The sequence below is a fragment of the Tauraco erythrolophus genome, chromosome 2, assembly GCF_009769465.1.
Source record: "Tauraco erythrolophus isolate bTauEry1 chromosome 2, bTauEry1.pri, whole genome shotgun sequence".
Taxonomy (NCBI): Eukaryota; Metazoa; Chordata; class Aves; order Musophagiformes; family Musophagidae; genus Tauraco; species Tauraco erythrolophus.
Genome location: NC_141466.1, coordinates 30,301,436 through 30,325,247, shown reverse-complemented (window position 1 = coordinate 30,325,247; position 23,812 = coordinate 30,301,436). Strand labels below are relative to the sequence as shown.

Sequence of the window (23,812 nt, the reverse complement as noted above, 5' to 3'; positions counted from 1 at the left end):
GGAAAACAGGTAACGTCTGAGGACAGCTGAGGTGAGGCTCTGGGGACTAGTCGGAGCAGCAGTTGCCTCCATGAGTAAAGGATGCAGAGTGGGGCTGGAGAAAAAGCCCCCCTCAAGTGTACAGATGTGATCGCCGTTTGCTTTACTTTGCGGAACGTATGATGAACTGATCCAGTTGTCAAATACTTTTTTCTCTAAAGAGTGAAAAACACTTTCCCCTATAAGAATCCACAAGCATCATTAACAGCACTTAAACTCGGTTTGTGAAACAGAAAAAAGTCTGAATATAAAAATAATTCAAGCAGATTCTCTTTACAAATTGTATAGTGAATTCAGTATTTGGCAAGACCGTTTTTCCTACATAATGAGCTCCTGAGTGTTTGTCTATTAGCTAAAACTTTCCTATTTTCTTTAAGCCATAAAGCAAAGAAAACCATATACTCAAGTTATACTGAAGTCACGACTTCATTTATGAAAAGAGGTTTGACCAGAAACTCAGTGCAAGTGGCAAAGTTGACCATTACTGTACAGTATCTGCAAGAAAATAACTCCACATTGCTCAAGTGGCACGAAATGGCTGTGCCAAAAAAAATCGTCTATAATAAAATCTCAAATAAGTTTCCAACATTAAAATTTTATAAATAAGTACAAATCGAATGATATTGCTGAACTGCAAACCGAGGAAAAAAAATTATCGTGTAACAAGTTACCAAACTAGTTCTAGCATCAAAGACAAAAAGGAATGTTGGAACTTGTTTATACAATAGAAATGAAAGCTTCCAGTTTGTAGGATGAGAAAAATTGAGGCATGCAGGGACTTTTGCATATGGATATATATATTTTATATATATTATATATAATATGTACAGTTTAGCTATAAAACTTTGATGTGTAAAGAAGCTGTCTTCAATGAAAAATTGAACATTCAGAGGAAATTCCTGAGTTAGGGTTTTGTGACATGGGCCACTGAGAAAAAAGCTGCGGTTGGGTCCTCAGAGGTGTTATGTCCATCCCTGTTAAGATTGAAATCAACATACAAAAACAGACAGTGTTGCCACTGCTTCGTTCCCTGCCTGAGCAAGGGATAGCACCATTGTGAAGAGAACTCCTGCTTGTAGAGAGGAGGGAATACTTAAAAACAGTATTGCTGCTAAGACCACTGTAGTGTGCACCAAATACGTTCTTCTAGACAACAAATGAACACTGCCACTGGCTGACTGAAGAACACCTGACCAGGTGTAACGTTAAGGTTACAAGTCACTAGGTGTAATCTTTCCTGGGTTGTTCATCTGTTGTACATTTATCAGTCATTTCCTGACAGAAGTCTACCGTGACCGTTTGGCTGCTCTGCTCTGGCGGAAGCTCTCTCTCGGGGTAAGTACCTGTGTCGGCTCCATCCAACCCCCCGCCGGCCGAACAATTTTCCGAGACGTTGTTGGGCAGCCAGGGTGCTCCCAGTTGCACCGAGCCTTGCTCCGAGCAGCACTGCATGCTTTCTCCGACGCACTGGGAGGTCACCAGGCTCTGCTCCACGCCAGCTGGGGAGGGGCTGATGGTGGTGGCTGGCTGTAGATCCATGGGTCTGAGAACAGGGCAGTATCGGTGGAGAGCTTGGATCTGTTCCGGGCTCTGCATGTCTCTACACACTTCCTGGGAAAGACATGAGAAGTTGTCTAACAATTCTCCCATGCTTGCTTTCAGCTGGTTCCTTTCTGAGAGCAACTTCTCTTTCTCACACACCTGAAAAAGAAAGAAGGCATTTTAGGTTGAGGAAGGGCCATCAGCTGGCTGCACACTCTGGGCATGTCTGCAGCGGTACCCAAGAAGAACACCAACACGTCACAGTTCATTTTATATGGGCGGAGGAAAAGTCACAGAGACTTCAGGTATTTGACTACCATAAGGTTTGTGTGGACTGCTGGGAAATATCTGGAGAAAAACATTTGAGTTGGAAGAGGACAGAGACACAAGTTAACCCTAAGAGACTGTTAGTTCCCTTAATAAACAACAGCTGCTTGATGGATGAGAAATCTCTGAAAAAAAACATTTTGATGGAGAAAAGCCACTACCCATCTAAACAAGAACCCAGCGTTTAGTTCCTGAAGACACGACACACTGCAGAAGCTCCGTTCACCCTCTAACCACCAGGTTGGTCAGTCAGGCGGGGTGCACCCACTTTGGCCCGTGTGCCAGTTGAACCCCCATTACCACTGTGAGGTGTGTTATTCAGAGGAGGGGTATCTGAGTGTGGGCTCTGTGGCCTGCACCATGGCTCATTTTCTTATGCCCTGGTTCTTATCGGTTTGAGATTGACCTAATCAAGATGTTTTTATGAAGATGTATGTGAAAACCCTGAAGGTGGGTGGGCTTCTTAACACCCAGTGCAACAAGCTCAATGTCATTTCCCCTTCGATCTGCTCAGGCTCTGCCTCCTGTGCTCCCAAATGCCCTCCCCTACCAACACCTAGCTCGAGCGTTTTCAGGGTTTCAATGTGTCAGTGGGCTGCTCTAGGCGGAGGCCGGGTGAGAGGGAGGACAGTACCAGTGAGGAGGAAGAGTGAGAGAGTCTGGTGGGACTTATTTTTCCATGCAGGATTAAAAAACTGGGAAAAGTAGCTCAGGTTGTTCTGCACCCAACAAAGCACCAGTAAGGCCCCCAGCCCTAGCTAGTGCAGGGTGCTATGCGACGTGCTGTGGTGGAAGCTATCTCCTGCTGCATCACCTTCCATCCCAGCAAGGTGAGCATACAGCTGGAGGGTGCAGATGAGATTTTGTAGAGTACCAGAGCTATTTCCGAGCTGAGCTGGCTCTGAAAGCAGCGCAGCCATGTACCTCACCTAGTAACACTGCTAAGCTCAAGCTGCTTCAGCATCTGAGGTGTGAAACCCCACTAAATCTAAACTATGGGTGGTTGTTGACAGCTGACAGTATTGCTCTGGGTCTGAAGCCCGCACTGGAAGCATACAGCTGTGTGAATGAGAAAGAGAGCAGTGCACATGAAAAGAACCAACTGCTAAAATATTGATAAATCTATCAAGAAAGCATAAAAATAATAAAAAAATAAACAGATGCTCAAGTACATCATGAGATAATGAATTATGGAAGAGAATATGCTGTGAGTTTGCAGGGAAAAAAGGGAATGTGAGTGGGTAGATGGATGAGAGAGTGAAAGCAGGCAAAAAAATATTACCTATCAAACTTAGAGGATACGATCATTTTACTCACTGTCTGCTGAGAAACCATCTGTGTCAAGAAAATGGGTGACTGGCAGGAAGTATATGCAGGAGGGAAAATGAGTCTTTTGTAAAGAAGACCCAACCAAGTGAAAAACCCTTAAACCCTAGAACCACTACATAATTCAGGAGACTGGAAATCACTAGTCATAAAGCGGACAAAAGATGACAGAGGAATTTCCAGTGACCATGTATTGTGTGAAGTCAACTGGAGTTTCACGGCTGCCTTTCCTAAGAGTGGAAGTAAGATCCTGAAGCAGCCAACCTGCTTGGACAGCATGCGTATGGAGGGAGGGTTGGAGTGCTGGAGAGGCAAAGTTAAAGCTGCATGAATTTAATTTTGCAGCTTTATACTCTTGCACATCTCATGACCGTCTTCTTTATGAATACCCTTCTTCGGAACGATACACCAGATCCCATATTGCTACATACTCAAGTCCAGCATGCTAAATAGAAATTTCAAAAATTCTTTTAAGGAGTCCTGCACCTCAAAGGGTTTTTGGGCCCTGAAATTCAGCAGGGATCAGGACTACAAGGTCATTCATACGCTTTTCATTCATTTCTCAGAGATGCGTGTGTGTGCTGGGGAGAGAAAGGGACTTGCAAAATTTATTTTGCCTATACACAGTTGATTAGGTTAGACAATAACGGTAATGTCACAGGATTGTGTAAAGCCAGTGAAATCAAACTAATTTTCAAGTGAAGGCTACAGGTATCAAGCTGAATCCCCCCTTGCTGCTAGACCAGCCCTTAGAGTGCTGCCCCTGGTGTTCTGCTCTGGAGAACAAGGGACGTGTACTCCTCCCCATCATCAACTCAGTGTAGAGGCACAGACATGTGCAGCCAAGAGGGACGGGCACATGCAGCCAAGACTGGACCCACTTCTCCTGACAACCTGGACGAGGCACCGCTCTTTCACCCTGCAGAACCTCTGACTCACCCCGCACGCACTGTGGATAACGCTCGGTGTAGGAAGCAGTTACTCACTATTTTGTTTATCTTTGATGTTTTGTTTGTATTGCATCAGTGGAGCACTACTCTGAACAATGTTTTGATTTTTGTTTCTCTTTCTTCCTCCAGGGCTTTGGCAGCACAGCATCTGAAGGCTTCACAAGCCTTGATGATTTAAGCCTCCCAGCCAGCTTGTGGGGTCAGTGTCACCCCCGTGTTACAGATGGGAAGCAGACAGGCATAGGCAGTACGTGAGTAACCCAAAGTCATGCGGCTTTCTGCCATTTGTGAGGTGATGGTAACTCAGCTTCTTCCAACAGATCCCTGACTATTTCACACTACGTTTGCTACAGCTTGCACAGAGAATGAAGCACAACAAAGCCTACGCTAAAGGCCACCTTCAACACGCAACCTGTTATGACAAGAACAAGAAGTACCCTGTTCCCCAGACCCACCAAGTTCAACCTACAACTGAGCATGTTTTAAATGTGCACATAGACATTTAAATCAGACTCCAAATAACTTTTAATTATAAGAGATCTCAGTAAGGAAATCAGCTGCAGCTCTTTTTGTTTTATCTCTGTGAATTAATTAGCATCACTCAAACCCTTGGATATTCAAAGGCTGGGTTTAATACTGGACTCCTAAATCTATGTTGTGTAATGCAACCAAACTGTTTGGTCCTGCATGCTGCACACCCACACTTCTCCTAACAGCTGAACTGGGACTACTACATTATTTTTGACATCTCGGAAAGCTTTTAGTACTTTTAAACAAATGAGGAGGTGCCAATCCATTTTGAAGTTCCAGTGTTGCATTCCTCCCGCTGAGTGACACCCTGTAGACATGTCTTCCTCCACGACCCTTGTCTCAAGCCTGTTTTTCGCTGTGTATCAGCTTGCTCTCTCAATGGGCAAGAGATGGCAGAGGAAGAGGAGCAGGGCCTTCAGACCACAGGGGCACTGTCAGAAAGGAGTGGAGTTTTTTCAGTTAAGGTGCCTATAACTAAGATGTCTACATCTGACAAGGCTCTCCAGGTGATCTTGTTTAGCGACGGAGAGGAACAGGCACTTCTGGACTGTATGTCACCTCTGCTGCAGGATGAGACAAGTAAGACTCGACAGGTATCTACTTCTCTTCATTGACTATAAAGGACACCAGGACAACCAGCTCCAGTGCAGGTGTCTATATTGTAGACATCTGTGTCTAGCCACCCCAACCACACCTTAGGTGTCTATACCATGACTGAAAGAGAGAGAAATTTCCTGAGCAGCTGTTTAGCCTTGCTCCAGTGACCTCACTCCTTTAGATTAAAATGTGGTAGCACTGTCCACTGACACCTTGGCACACAGAAAACTCATCCAGAGACACACATCAAGGAGGGTTGTGGCAAACCAGCAGTTGTCACCTGAACCCAGTCCATGGGATGTGAAGGCCAATGCCCTGTGGAGTGGGAACAGGCCTTTTGTGTTAGATGGTCTTTGAATCATAGGAGGGTTTCAGTCCATGGCATGCTAGGAGCGTTGGAGGGAGGAAGACAACAGGAGCAAGGAGAAACATACCCTTGCCTTCTTACTGACCTACACAAAGGGATGGCCATTTGTCTGGATATTCCCGGCTTTTCACTTCTCTTGCCATTTCTGCCATTTGCTCAGTGAATGAGAGAGCTGAAGAAAAGGCATAGTGAGCTGAAAAGTCCTGAAAACCTTATAGAATCATAGAATCATCTGGTTGGAAGAGACCTTCAAGATCATCGAGTCCAACCATTCACCCTGCACTGTCAGGGTCCCTAAACCATGTTGCTCAACACCAAATCCACACGGTTTTTAAACACCTCCAGGGATGGGGACTCCACCACCTCCCTGGGCAGCCTGTTCCAATACTTCACAACCCTCTCTGTAAAGAAATTCTTCCTGATATCTAACCTGAATTTCCCCTGGCGCAACTTGAGGCCATTCCCTCTTGTCCTGTTATTCACAAAGTGGGAGAAGAGACCGACCCCCATCTCCCTACAACTTCCTTTCAGGTAATTCTAGAAAGCAATAAGGTCCCCCTGAGCCTCCTCTTCTCCAGACTAAACAGTCCCAGCTCCCTCAGCGGCTCCTCATAGGACAAGTTCTCTAAACCCTTCACTAGTTTTGTTGCCCTTCTCTGAACCCGCTCCAGCACCTCAACGTCCTTCTTGAAGTGAGGGGCCCAAAACTGGACACAGTACTCCAGGTGTGGCCTCACCAGTGCTGAGTATAGGGGGACAATCACTTCCCTGCTCCTGCTGGCCACACCGTTTCTGATACATGCCAGGATTCCGTTGGCTTTCTTGACCGCTTGGGCACACTGCTGGCTCATGTTCAATTGGCTGTCGACCAGCACCCCCAGGTCCTTCTCTGCTGTGCAGCTTTCCAGCCACACTTCCCCAAGCCTGTAACGCTGCAGGGGGTTGTTGTGGCCCAAGTGCAGGACCCTTGAGCTCCCTTCTAGCACAACAAAGAGAAAGAAAATCTCTGTATAGAGATGAAGCTGGCCCTGCCGTACCACTGTTTGGACTAGACAATTTCTGAAGGTCTCTTCACACCTCTCTCTTTTGAGCACTCCACGAATCCCTGTCCAACAGATTGTTATGGTAGTTAGGGATGGAAATCGGGCTAGGAAGAGGAAATGCCTTTGTGGATGCATTGTAAGTACTGGGGGTAAGCTAAACTGCAAGAAGGGAGCTGTGATATAAGCTTCCCTCCTCTTCCAACTCACTCAACAACCTGCTCTTGACATATCAAAATCAAAAGATATCTAGGCCTCACTCCACTGGAATTTTGTGTTTCCCATATGTATTCTATAAACACACACACTAACATATTTTCGTATATTAGATTTTGACACTAGTGGCTCTGCTTACTTACGTACGAGTTGACTGAACCCACTGAACTCTGGATAGGAATTGCTGAGTGCCCTGCAAGCTGCAGCGCAAGGGTGAGCGGGGACGTGGCGAGAGCACACAACTCACCAACTTTCGGATTTCACATTCTAGGTTCTGAATACAGTCCAGTTTCCTCTTGCGGCAGCGCTGAGCTGCGATTCGGTTCTTGCTGCGCCGGCGGACGTCGTGGATGAACTCGAGCTGCTCTGAGGTTAGCTTGTGCATCTTTATCATCATCTGGAAATCATTCCTTGGAAGATCTGTGATTTGATCAACAGGAAAGGGAAGTTTCACCTAAAACAAACAAATACAAGACGAGAGCACAGAGTCATATTTTGCTTGCTGAATGCAAGCTGAACAACTGTGAGCGGAAGGACGATTAGCTACACAGCTACCCCCTAAACAAACAACACATCAAGTTTCACATTCAGCAAGGTTTTAACACTCCCTTGTAGCACACTGTGGAGGTCCAGCTGGTAAGGATCAGATTATAATTGTAGTAAAATCAGCCACATAGATGAATCCCAGGTAAAAACCTAATCTTTCTAAAAAGCTCTAATAATAGATCTCCTTGCATTCAGAGAAGGCTCTGTTCATTGAGAAACACGGCCTTTTGGCAACAGTGACGTACCTCGCTGCTGCTAATTTCAAACTAGTTTCAAGGAATAGGCTATTACCGCAGCAGGAAACCTGTCTTTGCACGGCATGCAGGACTGAAAGTTTGATTAGGTATGAGGTTAAAAATGCAACCTGATACCTCAAGTGGATGAAAAATATCAGATCACAATTAGGAAAGGTCATCTAATCAGCATTTCAACTGAGCAGTATACTGTATTAGAAGAAAGGGTCAGAGGAGTGTGATACAACATAGCCTACCCTGCTAAAATATACACATTTAGAAATAAAGCAGTTTCTGCTGACGTTCTGATATTTTTGTATCTTCAAAAGCACCCAAGTTGCATTTCTTGAAAAAAAACTCAAACAGTGTAAAACCTTGGTTACTTGCAGTAAAACATTTTTCCTTTGGGCCACAGACTGCCATCCTGTTTTGACTGTAGACCATGCAACAGTAGCTCCAGGTTCTGACTTCAGGAATTCCAACCATCCCTTCGGCTCCTACCGATAATGCATTAAAGCAAAGCAAAACACAAAACTCCTGACAGCTCGGGGCAACAAACACACACTGTCTCAAAACTTGGAAAATGGCAAATGTACTCGAAGACTTCTGTTAGCTTTCTTCCCCCACACCTATAAGCTTGCTCAAAGTGAGCACTTCTCCCTGCAAACCCTGCTTCACTTGTAGCTTGAGACTGATAACATGACTATCAAAAAAAAAAGTCTGCTGAGGCAGATGACAACTGAGTAACTGGATTGACCACCTTTCTGTTTTTGAGTCATACCCACACTGCCCAAAAGGTGGCAGTAAATATTTACATTTCTGTCCCCGTTTGGTACAATCTAGCCTTTCTAACAAGGAGACTATTCTGCACACAGGCTACCAAAGAAGATAGACCGGAGTTGCTCCAGCCAAGCAAAAGATTTGGGTTGAAAAGGTTCTTTTGATATATAAAACACAGTTATTGTCTTCAAACAGTGTACTTCTTTAATCATTTGGAGATAAAGAAAATAACAGCACATATTAGAAATAAATTATTTTCATCGGAGAGCTGAGTTTGTTTATGCAGAACAGTTTGCTGAGGACACATGTACACAAACACACAGCGGTGGCCTCTGGCATGGACAGTCACGGACCATTGCCGAGCATACAAACCTGCTGATAACCAGCTCCCCGCCTTGTTTATGAGCTTGCATTTTCTTGCGCTCTTCCATCATTGCTCTGCACATCTCCAGGCCTGTGCCACGTGACATTCAGCGCAAACACCTACCGCATCCTTTCAGATGGTTTCATGCCCTGAACATTGCCTCTCTGCCCCACCTGTCCAGGCACCGCTTCGTAACACACTACTTGACAGGTCAATTTAAACCAGCAAGAAACAGCAGACAAACACTGCCCCAATTCCCCCCCAACTCTGGTTTGTACACACAGAGGCTGACCTTGGGCACAGTGATGTGGACTACCTTGTTTACAGACTGCTAACTAATGACATGGAACCTGTTTGATTTCCCCTCCCTACCCTTTGGATGGTCAACATAAACTCAGTGTCACCTGGTTTTCTCTCAAGCTTCAAGCAGGGTCTGAAAATGAAAACAGCCTGTGCTTTCCTCTGAAAGACGCCACAGTTTCACTGCAAAACCAGTCCTTTCACATTCCCAGGTTTTCCTTATTTTCTTAAGTCCAAAGCGGAAAGCGATATTAACTTTATTTCTCCCTCCCTCTCCCTTTCAAAACATAGTTACTTGCAAGAAGGAGATGTGCTTGCAGCTGGAATGGGAATGAAAGGGAAGCGACTTAAATCTGTCAGGTAGAAGTCGCTGAAGGGAAATGGGAAAATAAATAGAAACAGATTCATAAAAAAAAATAACGGGTTGAAAATAAAACCATCCACACAGCAGGCCAGAGACTGCTATCAGTAAACCCAGCATAATCCCACTCCTGTCATAGGCAGCACTGCGCAGGATTAAAAACGTGAAAGGGAGAGTGGAAATGAGTCAGACTCATTTCCTTCACCATTCACAGCACTTTTATTGCCTGTCTCCCTCTCTGCAATTAGCTGTCAACTGGGAAAAAAACCCAACACTGAGCCTTTGGAATGGACACAGTGAATAACCACGTTGGGGTATTGCTGCAGTGAGAGGCTAATGGTGTTTTATGTCAGTGCAGGGCAAGACTCTCCACTGGTATTTATGACAATGGAGCTGTGAGTCAATTTGCAAGAGCTCACGACTGTGCCATGGGTGGGATTCACCTGACCCACTCAGAGCTGTCTGAAATGATGGGTTGGGGCCAGCTCGTGTCCAGGTCCCTGCTGTTGACATGGAGGACAGAGAGGCCTTTGGATGGTAATGCATCCCAAGCGGCTTCTCCCTCCTCCTGGCAGCAGAAGGAGCAGACACGAGACTTAGGAAAAAAGTATCTAAGGTAGGCTAGAGAAACCTTGGCTGAGGTGTCTGAAAAAGGACAGTCAACCTTTTCTAAGACGTGCAAGAAAAACCCAGCAAGTATGTTTTCTTGTAAACTATTCGTTTTAGTAACTATGAATTTTACACAGGAAATAACTGGGTACTCTTTGGTTTGGACTAATTCAAATTAGAAATGTAAAGCAGGATCCCCACTCCTTCCAGGAGTTACTTCAGCCAGAGTTAATCTCACAGAGCTCTAAAATCTTCCCTATCACCATGATTACTCTTTCCCTGCATTTTTACCCCAACAGCAGAGGCTCTGTCTCCACCACACAACAAATAAAGAGGCACTTTCCACCACTGCTGCAGCCTCTATTGCCCCCGGCTCTGGATGATGCACCCCTGAGACGACAGCCAACCCACCCTGGTGAAAAAGAAAACTTATTTATGATTTTGTGGCATTTTCCCCACTGTATCAGTATTAGGATGCCAGTGTAAATGTCATTGTTTTGAGTGGCTATGGAACAGCAGCGATCTAGGCAGAGAGGGACAGCCATTGACGCAGCACATGAAAGGCCCATATATAACCAATTAATTCCTTCAAGTTTCACTAGTTAGTGCCAACTGGGATCATATGCCAGCTACTGCTGCTGCTCTCCTCTCTCTCATTTTCTTTGGAATAAAGGAAAGGACCAAGGCCCCGTATTCACTTACATTAAAATATAAATGCTAAGTGTTGGGAATTTCCTTACCTCATGACTAACATTAGCTTTTTCACTATTTCTTTATATCTAAATTTCAACATCATCTTCCTTGAGCTGTCAAGTGCTAGTAAAGATACCGATATTATTGATAGGAAAAAGTAATCATTATGTACTGGGCACGGGAGGGCAGAACTCACGGTACCAGCTTGACCTTTATAAATGGTTCAAAATCTCGGTCGGTTGCTCCAGACTTGTAAGAAATAAAAATGTTGCCTTAATGTCCTTAAATTGAAAGCCAGAGCTACTGAAAGCCTCTGACACTTAAAATTGCCCAGCCCTTGGAAAGCTGTCAGGACCACCGAGGCAATCTAGCATAGGGAGTGAATCACATCAATGCTTTTTTGATGTAGAAAGGGGTAATTTGGTTCACAAAGAAGAGCTCAACACATTAATGCTGTTTTTCCTAACATCTTCCTTAGCATGCACGTCTTGTCTTCCACAAAGGCTCAGGAAGAAACTCATCCCAGAAGAGGAACTGAGGTGTGTCCACCTGTGTTAGGGACTCGAGTGCCTACACACTATTTCAGGCACTGTTTGTGGTCCCACGGAATAGGGACCTACCTGGTGTCACTTGGACAGAAGCTATCTAAGAAGTACAAAGCCAATGGGCCACACTTTATGGAACAGAGAGGACAGGTGGGACGCACTCTCACTAGTTTCCTTACCCCACTGTCTACTGGCATAGGTAAAGCCTTCAAAACACTTCTTTTCAGGTGTCAACCACACCAACATGGCAGAGGACTTCAAGAGGAGAACGGCGAGCCCAGGCAGTGAAGGCCTAGCATTGTGTTAACAAACCAGGTCTGAAATGGGCTAGATCAGTAGATCCCACAGCAAACAGACTTTCCTATCTATCACAACACAATTGATGAAAAAATGAAAATTTCCTTTGAAAAGTGAGTCACTAACCCAGGCGGGAAATTCTTTTGAAATACAAATGAAAGACACATTGAATGCAATTCTCTAGATAGCAATAGTTCTTGGAAAACTCCACCTCTTACCTCCTCCTCCCCTTGTTTATTCTTTTCCTAAGAAAACTCTCATCAAATTAGACCAAGCTGAGATTTCTTTTTAAGTGGTTTAGTAGTATGATATTTTTTACAGGTTTTCTAGCAGAAAAATACCTATAGATAGTTGCTGAAGAAAATAAAGATCAAGAAAAGTAGGTAGTGCTGAAGTTTCTGTTCCTAAGTAGGTTAACAGATTGACAGACTACTTCCTTCTCTACAATTCATTATTTCAGGGCTTATTGTTTTGTTGTTGCTATTTTAAGCAGGATTGTCAGAACCTGCCTGCAAGCACTGAGTGTAAGTCTTCTTTCTGGTATTATATCCCAGTAACTGATTTTTAACAACCTGTGGAGGCCTGAGGGATCTGGGTGCAAAGAGCAAACAAACTGTTAAATACCTCTGTAAAATCCCAGCAGCTCAAGTAACAGCCCTGTTCCTGTGACTCCGTAACACGGAGACACCCCACATTGAACTTGCTGCTTCTATCACAAAGCCTTAAGAAAGGGAAATCTCAGAAGATTGTGTGGCTCCCTTAACAGGAAGGAAAAAGAAAGGCAAAGACATCCCAGAGAGGATTTACTAGTGGTGTTACGGTGACCACCACCTCCTCTGACACTCCCACCCCTGCAAGGGACAGGGAGGCTGGCCGCAAGCAAGGTCACCTTCACCCAAAGCAGGGTCATCTTCACCCACACGGCACTCACGCCGAGCCCTAGCACCAAACAACTTGGGCATGTGCTCCTGAATGGCATCCATCTGCAGGAACGCAGAGTGCCCTAAAAAAGCAGAGAGAAGAAACCTTTCACCTACTTCTCACACAATCAATAAACTGGCCAATGAGCGTTTTCTGACATTTATTCTGACACCAGCAGCATTCCGGGACCCAAATCAAGACCAGCAACGTCCAAAGTTCAGAGGAACTGAACAGCTCTGTGAGATAAGCGAGGGTCAGAGTCCATCAGCCTTATTCCCATCAGGCCGTCCCACTCAAATGAAAGTCCACCCACAATGGAAGAGCCTGCGTGGCTGCTCTCCAGAGGGGTGAGTGCCTGTGTGTCACCCCCAGCTATCTTATCGGAAGCTTTTTGAAGAGAAGCCCAGCAAACACTGTGTGATCTGATAAGACAGGGGACAAGGGACCCCTCTGGGAAGTCGTTAGGAGAGCAAGGGCAAATGGGCAATTTCAGGAATGGAGAAAGATTTCCATGCAGCTTAAGGGAAGGCGAAGGACAGAAAGCGGTCCATTTCAGACTGCTGTGAGTCCTTCCTGCTGTTTTAACGGCAGTCAAACTGCTAAAAGTAGGTAGAGGGGCTTACACAAGAGCTTCCTGCTGCCACGAAATATTTTCTACTGCCTGGTTTAACATATCCTTCACTGAGGTTTCCACAGCAGCAGATCTCGCAGGATTGCAGGATACACACCCCAAGTCACTATATAAATACAACATTGTTTAATCAGGCTGCAGTGTCATTCTTTGTACCAGTAACAACCTTTGCAAATTCATTTTTCAGACAAAATCTGTACTGAAGCACTGGTGTGATGTGTTTACCCTTGGCTTGCTCAGGACAGCGCAGTGCAACCTGACAGAGCTTTAATTTCCTCACCACATTTATAATGCCTAGCAGGCCTAATGAACATGCCCTAAAAAAAAAAAAAAAAAAAAGAAAAAAAGCTTTATCAGCAGTCCTGGGAAGAAAACTTGCTCAGCATGGTGGAGAAAATCTTCCCAGGACGAAACAGTGGCAAAACCGGGAGTGGAGCAAGCTGTTCCTAGGTTTGCCCCAGGAGCAAGACAGGTCTGCCTGCCAGTGGCACACCGAGATGGCCACCCATAGCCCACTCGCTTGCTACTCTTGTGAACGTTCCTCCTCTCATCCACACATTCACGTACTTTTTTTCAGGAAACTACCACCAGTCCCCTATAACCTTCTCATTTGACTCTTCCAGGCTCGTTTCTGCTGCAGCATCTCCACACAATTAGCCAATTATGACAGCTAATTAGTCATCAAACCCCAAAAGGCTAACCTCCCGCCCTCTTCGCTGCCTCATGCTGTGCATTAGCCCTTGCTGAGCAAGCAGCACATGTGGGTGGAGATCCGGCGCTCCCCTCAGTCTCACTCCCTGCTCTCCTCTGCCCCTTGTAAAGGAAGGACTTCACAGAGTAACCTTGGTATGGCCAAGCAGAGCGGTTCTGCTGTAGGACTTCCCGAACAAGGTCTCACGTACAGTATCCCAGGCAGTCTCCCAAGAAGACTCCTCACCCTTCTCCATTGTCCCCTCCCAAGGAGACTCCTCACCGTTCTGCATTGTCCTCAGCTCAGGACACAGGGACAAACAAGAACTGTCCTCTCAAAACTACTGGCACAGCATGACAGGGATTAGGACACTAGAGGCTGCCCAGGCTCTTCGGCCTTTCCTTAAAGCTAAGCAACCACTCACATCTGCCTGAAAGGTATCCTCCAGGGCCTGGGATGTAGCTGGAATAAAGATTAAGAGAGAAAAAAAGCTCACTCTTTTCATCCCTAGCCCACAATAAGACACCTGGTTCTGTCCTGTGTGCTGACTGCATGTGAACCCCTCAAACTTGCACTCTCTGCTCCCCACACTAAAGCACAAGCTCTTAGTGGAGCACTTCAGCATTACTGGAGGTTACTGGAACAGCCAGACATGCGGTTTCACCCAGATGCTCTCCAGTTCATGCAGTTTCCTAATGAAACTCTAAGAAAACATCCATTCTTTTTTCAGTTTCTGGGCTCCACAATGCATCTCCATGATTTAAGCATTCCCTCAAACCAGTGACTTTACACAGGCAGTTTATTCTATCACAGTTAGCCAGTTGTCACCTCAGCATCTCCAGCTGGCCCATCTCTAGCTTCTAACTGGGCTCTCCTTTTCCTCCCTCTCATGAGAGCTGCATGGAAATCTGTCCATGTGTTGTTCTCCTAACAGTCCTGGAAATTAAAGGACAACTTCTCTCAGAAACCATTTATGCAACAGCTGCTAGAGCTCGCCACCAACGTGGGGTCACGGGCAGGAAACACCATCTCAGTTATCACTTAATGGAGGCAAAACCCATTACCTGCACATGTGAGACACACACACAGAGGGAAGATGACTTGAACACCATTCTAGCAGCTGAGGGTAGCCAGCTCTGCAACTATTCAAGTCATTTCACACCTCTTTCTCCTCCCACTCTGTCTGCCTCCTTTACTCGGGCTGCTAGCAACAAGCAGCAGGGGCTCTTGGTGCAGGCTGCCCGACCCATGGTGTCAGCAAAGGCATGGCTTGAGGTTGCTCAATAACAAGTGCAGCTGGAACCACCTCGGCAAACTGAGGATGAGGAACGGTGCTTTGTGCCGTGGGCGAGGGAGGGAGGAGGCCAGGACACTGCCAGCAGAATCCTAAGCACACGAATGCGCTCTCATCATTCAGCAGTTTGTTATTGCCCATACCCAAATTCTGGTAAGCACCAAACAGGAGGTCAAGCAGACCTACTGACAGGAAGTCAACCCCGCGCACTCAGCTGACGAGGGAATAAACAGAAGTTACTCTTTGCCCCTATAAACAAAGAAAGTGCTGGGGAAATGCCAAGTCATTCCAGAGAATCAAAGAGCGATTAATTGGGTCATAACGACTGTGATATATGTACTTATCTTAAATCCCTACCTCATGCCCTCTGTCTTGCACAGGACATGATTCACTGTCTGCTTCTGAGAATGACCCAGACTCATCGCTGGAGTTTGTTCCATAGGATGGCTCACATTTAATCTGGGCTCGGACTGGGTTGTACAATCCATCCCCCACCACGCCGGGCTCCTGGTGCTCGGGCGCCAGGAATCGGGGGCCTTGGGAGCAAGGGGAAGAGGAGAGCTCACAAAGACGCAGACTGCAGGGAGAGCCGCCGCTGCCGTCCTCTGCGTACGAGTAGGAAGAGCACGAGCTGGAGGTCCTGGTTCTGGTTTCCAAAGGAGGAGAGCGAGGGCAAACTTTAATTGGCACCGGACAGCTGGTGTTCGGCCGCATCCTTCCTGGCAAGTGATCAGCTGTCAGTCCGCTGTGCGAATAGGTCTGAGAGCTGGGGAGAGACTGGCTACCGCCAGCCCACAGACCCTTTGGCACAGTCTCAGTGAGGTCTTTGTCCAAGCTGCTCACACCAGAATACGAATGCACCGAAGTGTTTACTTGGTCACAAGCGTTTGAAGAGAATATAACACTCCTCCTGTCCAGTTCCCCTTCTTGCTTACACAGAGTTTCAAAGCCGGGCCCCCTGAGCGGCGATCCCACTGTGAAGCTGGAAGCATCTTTCTGCATGGCATGGGACTGTCCATAGTTCCCTGTGAAAGGGACGTAATCAGTTTTGTGGTCACCCTGAGTTGTCCCTTTTTCAAAAGGGCATGCTGGACTCCTGCCAAAGTGCTGTTGGGAAGTGCTGGGGAAGCCAACCAAATCTATGCTTTTTGTTCTGTTGAAGAAAGACCGCAAGCAAGAAGGAGAAGACCCACTTTTTGGCCTGTCGACGCAAGTGGGGCTTGGCTGTTTCCTGTCCATTTCAACATCCCCTTCTTTATCCCTGATGTCAGGTTCATCTCCAGACAGGCAAAGTGTGATGCTTTCTTCATCGTTCTCTTCATTCTGAGGCTCGCTTTTTATCTGCCCCATAGCAAGTCCTGATTTGAGGCCATTTCCAGAGCTCTCTTCGCTGAATGTGCTTGCAAAACCTGAGGTACTGATGTGTGATGTGTTGTAGACATTCTTGGTACAAGCAAGCTGGTATTTCTTGTATCTGGGGTACCGTGTTACTGCATCTTTGTCCAAATTGTCCTTGCTATCTCTCAGCATGTCAGAGTCAGGCAGCATCCCTTCGCCTTTATCTGCTCCAGCAACAGTGGTTTCGAAATTGAAGGGCTCTTGGTGCATCCTCTCTCTTGGGCAAGATATTTTTGACGTCTCCGATTCCATTGTCTCCTCCTCATCTCCATCTGAGTTTTCCTCATCGTGCATGCGCTGACAGGTGGTATCTTTTTTGCACAGGAACAGGCCATCTTCGTTGTTCAGCAGTTGCGTCTGAAGGAAGCTGAAGCAGGAGTCCTCCAGGTTGTGCATGCGCAGGAATTCAGCGCAGTGGATGACCTCCTGGATGTTTTCTCTGCTGAGTAACAGCTTAGCAGTGTAGGCAAACTGTAACAACGGACCAAATCCCCTGACAGTGACCTGCAAAAAAAGAGAGGGAAATTGCCGGTGTTACCATCAGTTCTTGCTATCATCCCATGTCCTTCATCATGTAGTTAGAGAAGCTAACAGATCCAGCGACCAGAAGTAAGTACTGCTCAGTACCAGTTATTCGTCTATCGGGTCAGCAACGATGCTGCATGCAGTAACTAGCACTGCTCCCTTTATGTTGCTCCTGTACATCACTGTACAGGTTGAGCTGAGCATTATTTTTCCCAAGTATCTTGAACATCTACGATGTAAGCCTCTGCTGTAATAAAAGACTGAGAAAATGGGCGGGTGCTGACGCTGCTAATTCTTGAATGGATCTTACTTTAACTGTGATGCAGCCCACCACCCTGAAAGTATCAATTCAAATCTGATTCTTCTCCCTGACAGAAGCTCTGGTGAACAATGGTTTCAAGCTTAAGATACCCCTTAAATTCAGAAAGAGTTTTGGCAAGGAAACATTTAATATTATAGAAAAATTCAATGGAAAATATCTTTCTGCCTTTTTCAAGACCAAACTGGTTCCGGTTCTTCTTCTCAGATTTTTGCAAGCCATTGCTGAGTAAACAACAGGTAAGTGATGACCGCACAGCTCCTTCCTCCATCCTGTGGAGATTATTATCCTCATACTGTTCCTGATTTTAGTGAGTCTAAGGTACAGCTAACAGGAAAAGAATCCATATTCATAGTTCAAGTGATACAGATCACTCAGAGTGCTACCTTGGTACATAATTTTTGACCATTTTCTTGGTAGGAAGAGTAACAACACTGTTTCTGGGAGAGTGATCTCCAACCAACTGTTCCAGGTCTGAGCTATGCACCACTACCTGTCCTTTTTTCTCGTTGTACCATCTACGCTATATTTTACATTCACATATCATACATTAAAAATACATATTTTCTCCCCCCAGATTTTTTACAGTGATATCTCCACATGTAACTATTAAATAACTTGCTAAGCCACATGGTAAACTAAAGATTTTGTCTATTTTTCAGCAAAAAATGCACTGACACTAAATTCTGCTGCATGTTTCCCCGCAATGGGCAGGAAACAAAGATACTGGAAAAACCATTCTTCATGAAGCAGCAAGAGGCTGCTTCAAAACCAGGGCTCACCATCAAGGATAAAGGTTTCTCCACAAGAAGAAGATTCAGTGGTTTGGCCACGAAGTTGAGACTCAGGAGACTACAACTTAATTTCTTGCTGCATCAAACACCTTCTACACGACCCTGGCAAGTCACTTCAGTCTCGATTCTCCAAGACGCCTTTATGCCTTGCTTGCAAGTGGTATTCACAAATCTGAATTCCCTTTGCTTTGCATACCAAGGAAAGACATTTAGATGGGATTCAGAGCACCCAAGCACCCGCACGCCTATGTGAGGCTGGGATGCAATCTCCTTCTGGCTGTAGGTGGGTGTTCCCAGCTCAGTTTCTTCTTCTAAAACAAACAAGAAGAGGAAGCATTGCTGTCCACTTTTTGTAGAATAGTCTAAAGATCAGAAGAGGGACCTAGAAAGTAGGAGATCAGGTCCCTTCCCCAGGCTGTGGGGATTCAAACTCACGTTTCCCAGCTCCTCAGAAGGATATCCCATCCAGTAGGTATGGGATACCCTAAAGGTGAGCTGCTTTTCCCTGTCCTTCCAATCAAGTTCATGTACACCACTGAGCAGGAAGCTGTTCAAGAGGTTGGTGAGACATCAGGCCATGAGTTTGTGACAGTCTTATCTGTGAGTAGCATAAATCTGAGTGAATAATTTGGTTCATCCTAATGAAAAGCCTGTAAATTCCCTACACTGCCTCAGGACCAGTGGTGCAGCTCACAGATTTTTATAGAAAATCCCGACTTCCAGAAACAAGCCTTTGTTATTCACAGATCTGCTCTTGTGATGCTGGATTATGAACACACCATAGGGGTGCAGACTTTGATGGAGAGAAAAATACTTTAAAACACCTCTAAAATTGCTCACAATAGCTTTTCCATACATAATATTACTCCTGTATCTGCTGTTTTAAGAATCAGCACATTTTCATGCACATACTTACACACTTGCACATTCCTGTTTTACAATACGCCTCCAGTACAGAATTGCCTAGATTTACAGCTGGCTATTAAACTGATCTCTGCTTTATCAGTGTCACACTTTCTGCCTATTTGTTAGATTATCAGCTCACTAAAGGCCTATCTGCATTTTATCTATGCAGCATGATTAATAAAATTGCTCGGGAACTTAATGAGCTCAGGCTGAGGTTTCTCTTTGGTAATATCTTCAGTGTGGGGGCTTATGTATTCCTACACATCTCGTAAGCTCCGCAGCAGCGTAGGTCGGTACGAGCAGCCATAAACACCGTCTGCGGTTTTTGGGTCCCTTTCGATGAGGAGGGACTCTGGAGCACAAACTCAACTCTCCTGGCAGTTGTGTCACTTGGCCACTAGGTGGAATGACTGGAAAGGAAATTAAAATCACTTTCTGTGCTGGGCCAGGGTTTCACCTGCCTGCCCGCCGCCCCAGCGCAGGCACGCTGCAGAGCTTTGGGCTGACTCATACCACCCCACAGCAAGGCTGGCTCCCACGCTGACTCAGGTTTTCGCTCCCAATAAACCACCGCAATAACAAAGAGCAGCAAGACAGCTGTTAACAGCTGTTCTGTGCTGGATGTATCGGAAGCAAAGCCCAAGACTGCGCCGTGGGCTCCCCATGATGCCCAGAAGATGCCTCAAGTGAAGGATGATGACAACGCTGGTCAAACGCATGCCTTGACTTCCTTACGAGATCTTACCCAGTTACACAACTTTCCTCACTCTCACAATCTTCAGGCCCAGGAGGGGGAAAGTTCCCTCTCAAACACCCGGTGCTCGTCATTGCCCTCAGGGAGGAATCTCTCAAGTGCCAATGCTTGATGCTGCACAAACAATAACTCTGGTAACAAACGGATGCAAAGCCAAGTGTGAAAGCCAGTGCGATCTCTGTTGCCTGAAGCTGTCTAAATATTGATTCGACTCCCATGGCAGGAACCCTGCCTCCATCCCACCAGCTTTGGGACTGCCCGCATCTGATGCATTCTGGCAGGAAGGCTGGAATCGAGGTGCAGGAGCGTGGCTCTGAGCACTGCACACTGGGAAAGAAAAGGCTTCGAAGCTGCGTGTATTACCATCACACATGCATTTCTGTAGGAAGAGGTAAGAACAGTCTTTTGAAATGATTTGACCTGACTGATGCACCCCAGCGAAAACAGTTAGTGAAACCAAGTTGATCTGTGTTTGCAGAAGGAAACAGATCATTTCTCCGATATAACAGTCTCCATTTACATGTGAGAGAGACCTTTGCTGGATGGGTAAAAGACATGCCAACAACAATCTCAGTTTATTTTTTTTTTCCCCTACTGTAAATAAGATGCCATATGTCCAAGATTTGTTTGCTTTTAAACCTTATTTTCCATATAAATTAATGCTTAAATAGGCAGGTCAATTTGTGGGAACCTCCACTGGGCACCTTGTCTGAGCTCATGTGCCAAGTCCCTCCCTTCCCTGCCTTCCCGTCATTTGTAGTATTCCGATTTCTACCCATTTATACTTTTATACTGTTTAAATGGAATTGACTGGCTACAAGAAAACCAGGCAGAGAAAAGGTAGCACATAAATAGAAAACAACAATGTCCACACAGACAGGAGAAGTAAAGCGAAGATCTCAGCTTCTTGGAGGCTTGCTTTCCCTTATCTTTCAAAGCAGGCCAGGAGAGGACTTCCCTTGTGTACTTGAAACATGTGAAATGTGCCACCAAGTCTAAGGAGGAGTGACTTTATTTTGTCTCACTCCTGTCCCCAGTGGGTCTTGTACGCATTAAAACCGAGTGCAGACAGCACACAGGTACTGCAGCCCTACCTAAGCCATCTGGCACATCTCCTTGCTCTACAGCAATCCAAGATCAAGCTCTGGGGGTCCTGCTCTGGGTGTAGCTCCTGCCTCTGCCATGCAGCCACAGGTACACCACGCTCAGCACCTGGTGTGGAGGTCTACGTCAATTCAGCGTTGTAGCAATAACAGGCTGGACCACTGCTAAGGTGAAAGAAAGTAAGTTCTCCAGCCCTTTAACTGCCACTTGTCTTTCAGATTGAGCTAGCCGAGCCAGGGGACGTGTTTCGTGTGTCCATGTCCTCATGAGTTTATGATACTGAGGAACAGGCTGGAAATAATGCAATGATATAATCACCGTCAAGAGAGTTGTTAATCAGCATTAGCCATATTGAATTTACTGGCAAAATACAGACAGGAGCCCTGCAGAAAATAAGCATGTGAAATCTATTTTAGTTCAGTCTGACACTGCTTTTCTCCTTACAGAGTCCTGTGGAGTGTGATGCTCTGGTTAGTTTTAATTGATTTAAGTGACCAGACTTCCACTGCTTCCTTTGGGAGATCATTGCCAGACTCTACTTAAAATCTCCCTGTGAGGAAATCTTCCTTCCCTTATTTTCCTCCATCACCTCTCATTATATTTCCTCAGTGCAGTCTGGGCAATGTTTCTTCCTTCTGGAGAAAAAGTTGTATCATTGTGATACTCTCTGCCTTCCCTTTTTTTTTTGGTTTGTATTACATCGTTAATGAAAAACCGGCTAATTCACGGAAAACAATGTTGATCACTGTCAGATGGGAGAATAAGAAGCTAAGATGAGAGTCAGCAATGAGAAATGCTAGTAAAGAAGACAGCATTACAGATGCAAATATGGAGTGGTTTTGGCACAGCATTTTTCTAGTACTGGCACGTACTATTCTAAAATTAGGAGGAGGGTTAGCTCACTTCCACGTTAGGAACATCGTATTTTCGTAAGGGACTTCTAAGGCAGAAATTCTATTTTAAATGTAGTTGTACACACACCCACAGGCGCCATGGGAGACAGAGCGCCGCGGGTGAACTCTCTCTGACTCTCTGTTGTATCAGGTCTCCTCCATGACGGTCGATCAAGCATGTTGTGGAGGCCTCCGCCTTGTTTTGAACACACGGGACGCGGCCTCAGAGCACACGCAGAGGTCTGACATTTCTGTGGATGGGCTGGACTCGCTGTGCGCTGCGGAGTTCATCAGTGCATGCTCATTAGCTGGCTGCCCAGACTTCCAGATGTCTCAAAATCCCAGACAAATAGACACAATCCTCCGATTCTGCACAGACAGTATTTCTTAGGGGGGGAAAAAAAAAAGGTTATTTCCAAGGGAAACATGGATGTCTGGTAACCCTGCTCCGAATGGCATCTGTATGAAAAGCTGCATCTGGAGGGGGGAAGGTCAACCCCTACAAAATGCCAGCAAAGCTGAGTTCAATTTAAAGAGGGGAAAAGTGATTAAGGGCAAGGAAAGATCACTGTAAACATGTAGGAATGTAAAACTTGGCAAGGCAATATCTAAAATGGAGCAAGAGAATGTTTACAGTAATCTGAAGCACACTAACATCAAGAACAGAGAACTGTCTAGTTTGCTACGGGACGCTACTGCCGATTGCAGTGAGAAGAAACTGAAAAAATGAAAACCAGGGATTTTTTCCCAACTCTTAACCTAACAGTGCATTCAGTGCCATCTTGGAAGGCTTTCCAGGGAAGATGATGGATACTTTATGTCTCAGTACTGCAAAGCAAAATTAACAAAGCACAACCTTGTTCTGGTGAGGTGGGCTTTGATAACCTGGTAGGCTTTTCCAGCTCTAATTTCTGTGTTAACGAGGGCACAGTGCCAATGATCTTCTAGAAGACAGCATCAAAGTTCAACAGCGAATGTGGGTGCAGTTGTTCCTTTTCAAATAAAGTGCACCTGGGGGATATTCAAAGAACATGCTCATTGGTGACGGCGTGGGAGGGCAGAGCCCCCTTCTCCCCTCCAGGGATACAACGAGATCTGCAGAACGTTAGTTGCTAAATGCCACCAAACTGGAGGTAAATTAGATGCTCAGACCTGCAGACCCACCGAGAAGGCAGAAGTCCTGACAGAGCAGCACAGACACAGATTATTATCTTTATGCATTTGAGTAGTCTTATTGAAATCAATAGGAGTACTGACAGGTTTTCTGTGAAGCATGCAAGCTGCTTGCAGGATTATAGATTATATTTTTAGTATTTTGACTTTCAGGTTAAATTCATCACCAGGCACCTAAAAACAGTTAGAAACCCCTCATCTCTAACCTCCAAACATCGATTTAATTATTAAGCCATTTTGTGGGAAAGGAAGAAAGGAAAATTGAATCAAACTTCACATGTTGAGTATCAAATCCCAAACTAAGTATTAATTTAAAATAATTGGATAAAAACATAGCAGAAATATGACCATTTCTTGCAGAACCCAAAAATCAATGTTATTCGCACACTGCTTTGTAGCTGGCCTACTGTGGTACCCATTTTGTTAACATTTTAGTATTGCTATTGCAGTCTAAAGGCAGGTGTGGAGACCTTTTGAATCCATCTCAGCCCTGAAGTTGGTCTAATAAACTCAAGGATGTAGCAAACAAAATGCTAACTTCTCACTCGGCCAGCACGTTCCTAACACTACAACTTATATAATCAAACACGTGCTAGAAATAGGAGATAAGATTAGTGACAGTTAACTGCTGCTATTTTTTTCCACAGCCTGAAGAAGGTCTCTGGGATTAAATATTAACTCTAATCTTATTTGCTAAAATTAGCGCACACTGTATTCTTTTGCTTTTACAGCCAATTGCAAGTATA

General features: G+C 45.4%; 1 protein-coding gene across 1 annotated transcript in view; it reads right to left on the bottom strand.

Moving 5' to 3' along the window:
* Positions 1 to 1,260: 1,260 nt before the first annotated feature.
* BACH2 (BACH transcriptional regulator 2) overlaps positions 1,261 to 23,812 on the bottom strand; it is a 45,162-nt gene continuing 22,610 nt past the window's right edge. The window contains exons 2-4 of the mRNA XM_009979044.2: positions 15,558 to 17,102; positions 7,183 to 7,389; positions 1,261 to 1,740 (exon numbers count right to left, since the gene is read on the bottom strand). Of these exons, the coding sequence (XP_009977346.1) occupies positions 1,261 to 1,740; positions 7,183 to 7,389; positions 15,558 to 17,102 (2,232 nt within the window). The remainder of the gene's footprint in view (positions 1,741 to 7,182; positions 7,390 to 15,557; positions 17,103 to 23,812) is intronic.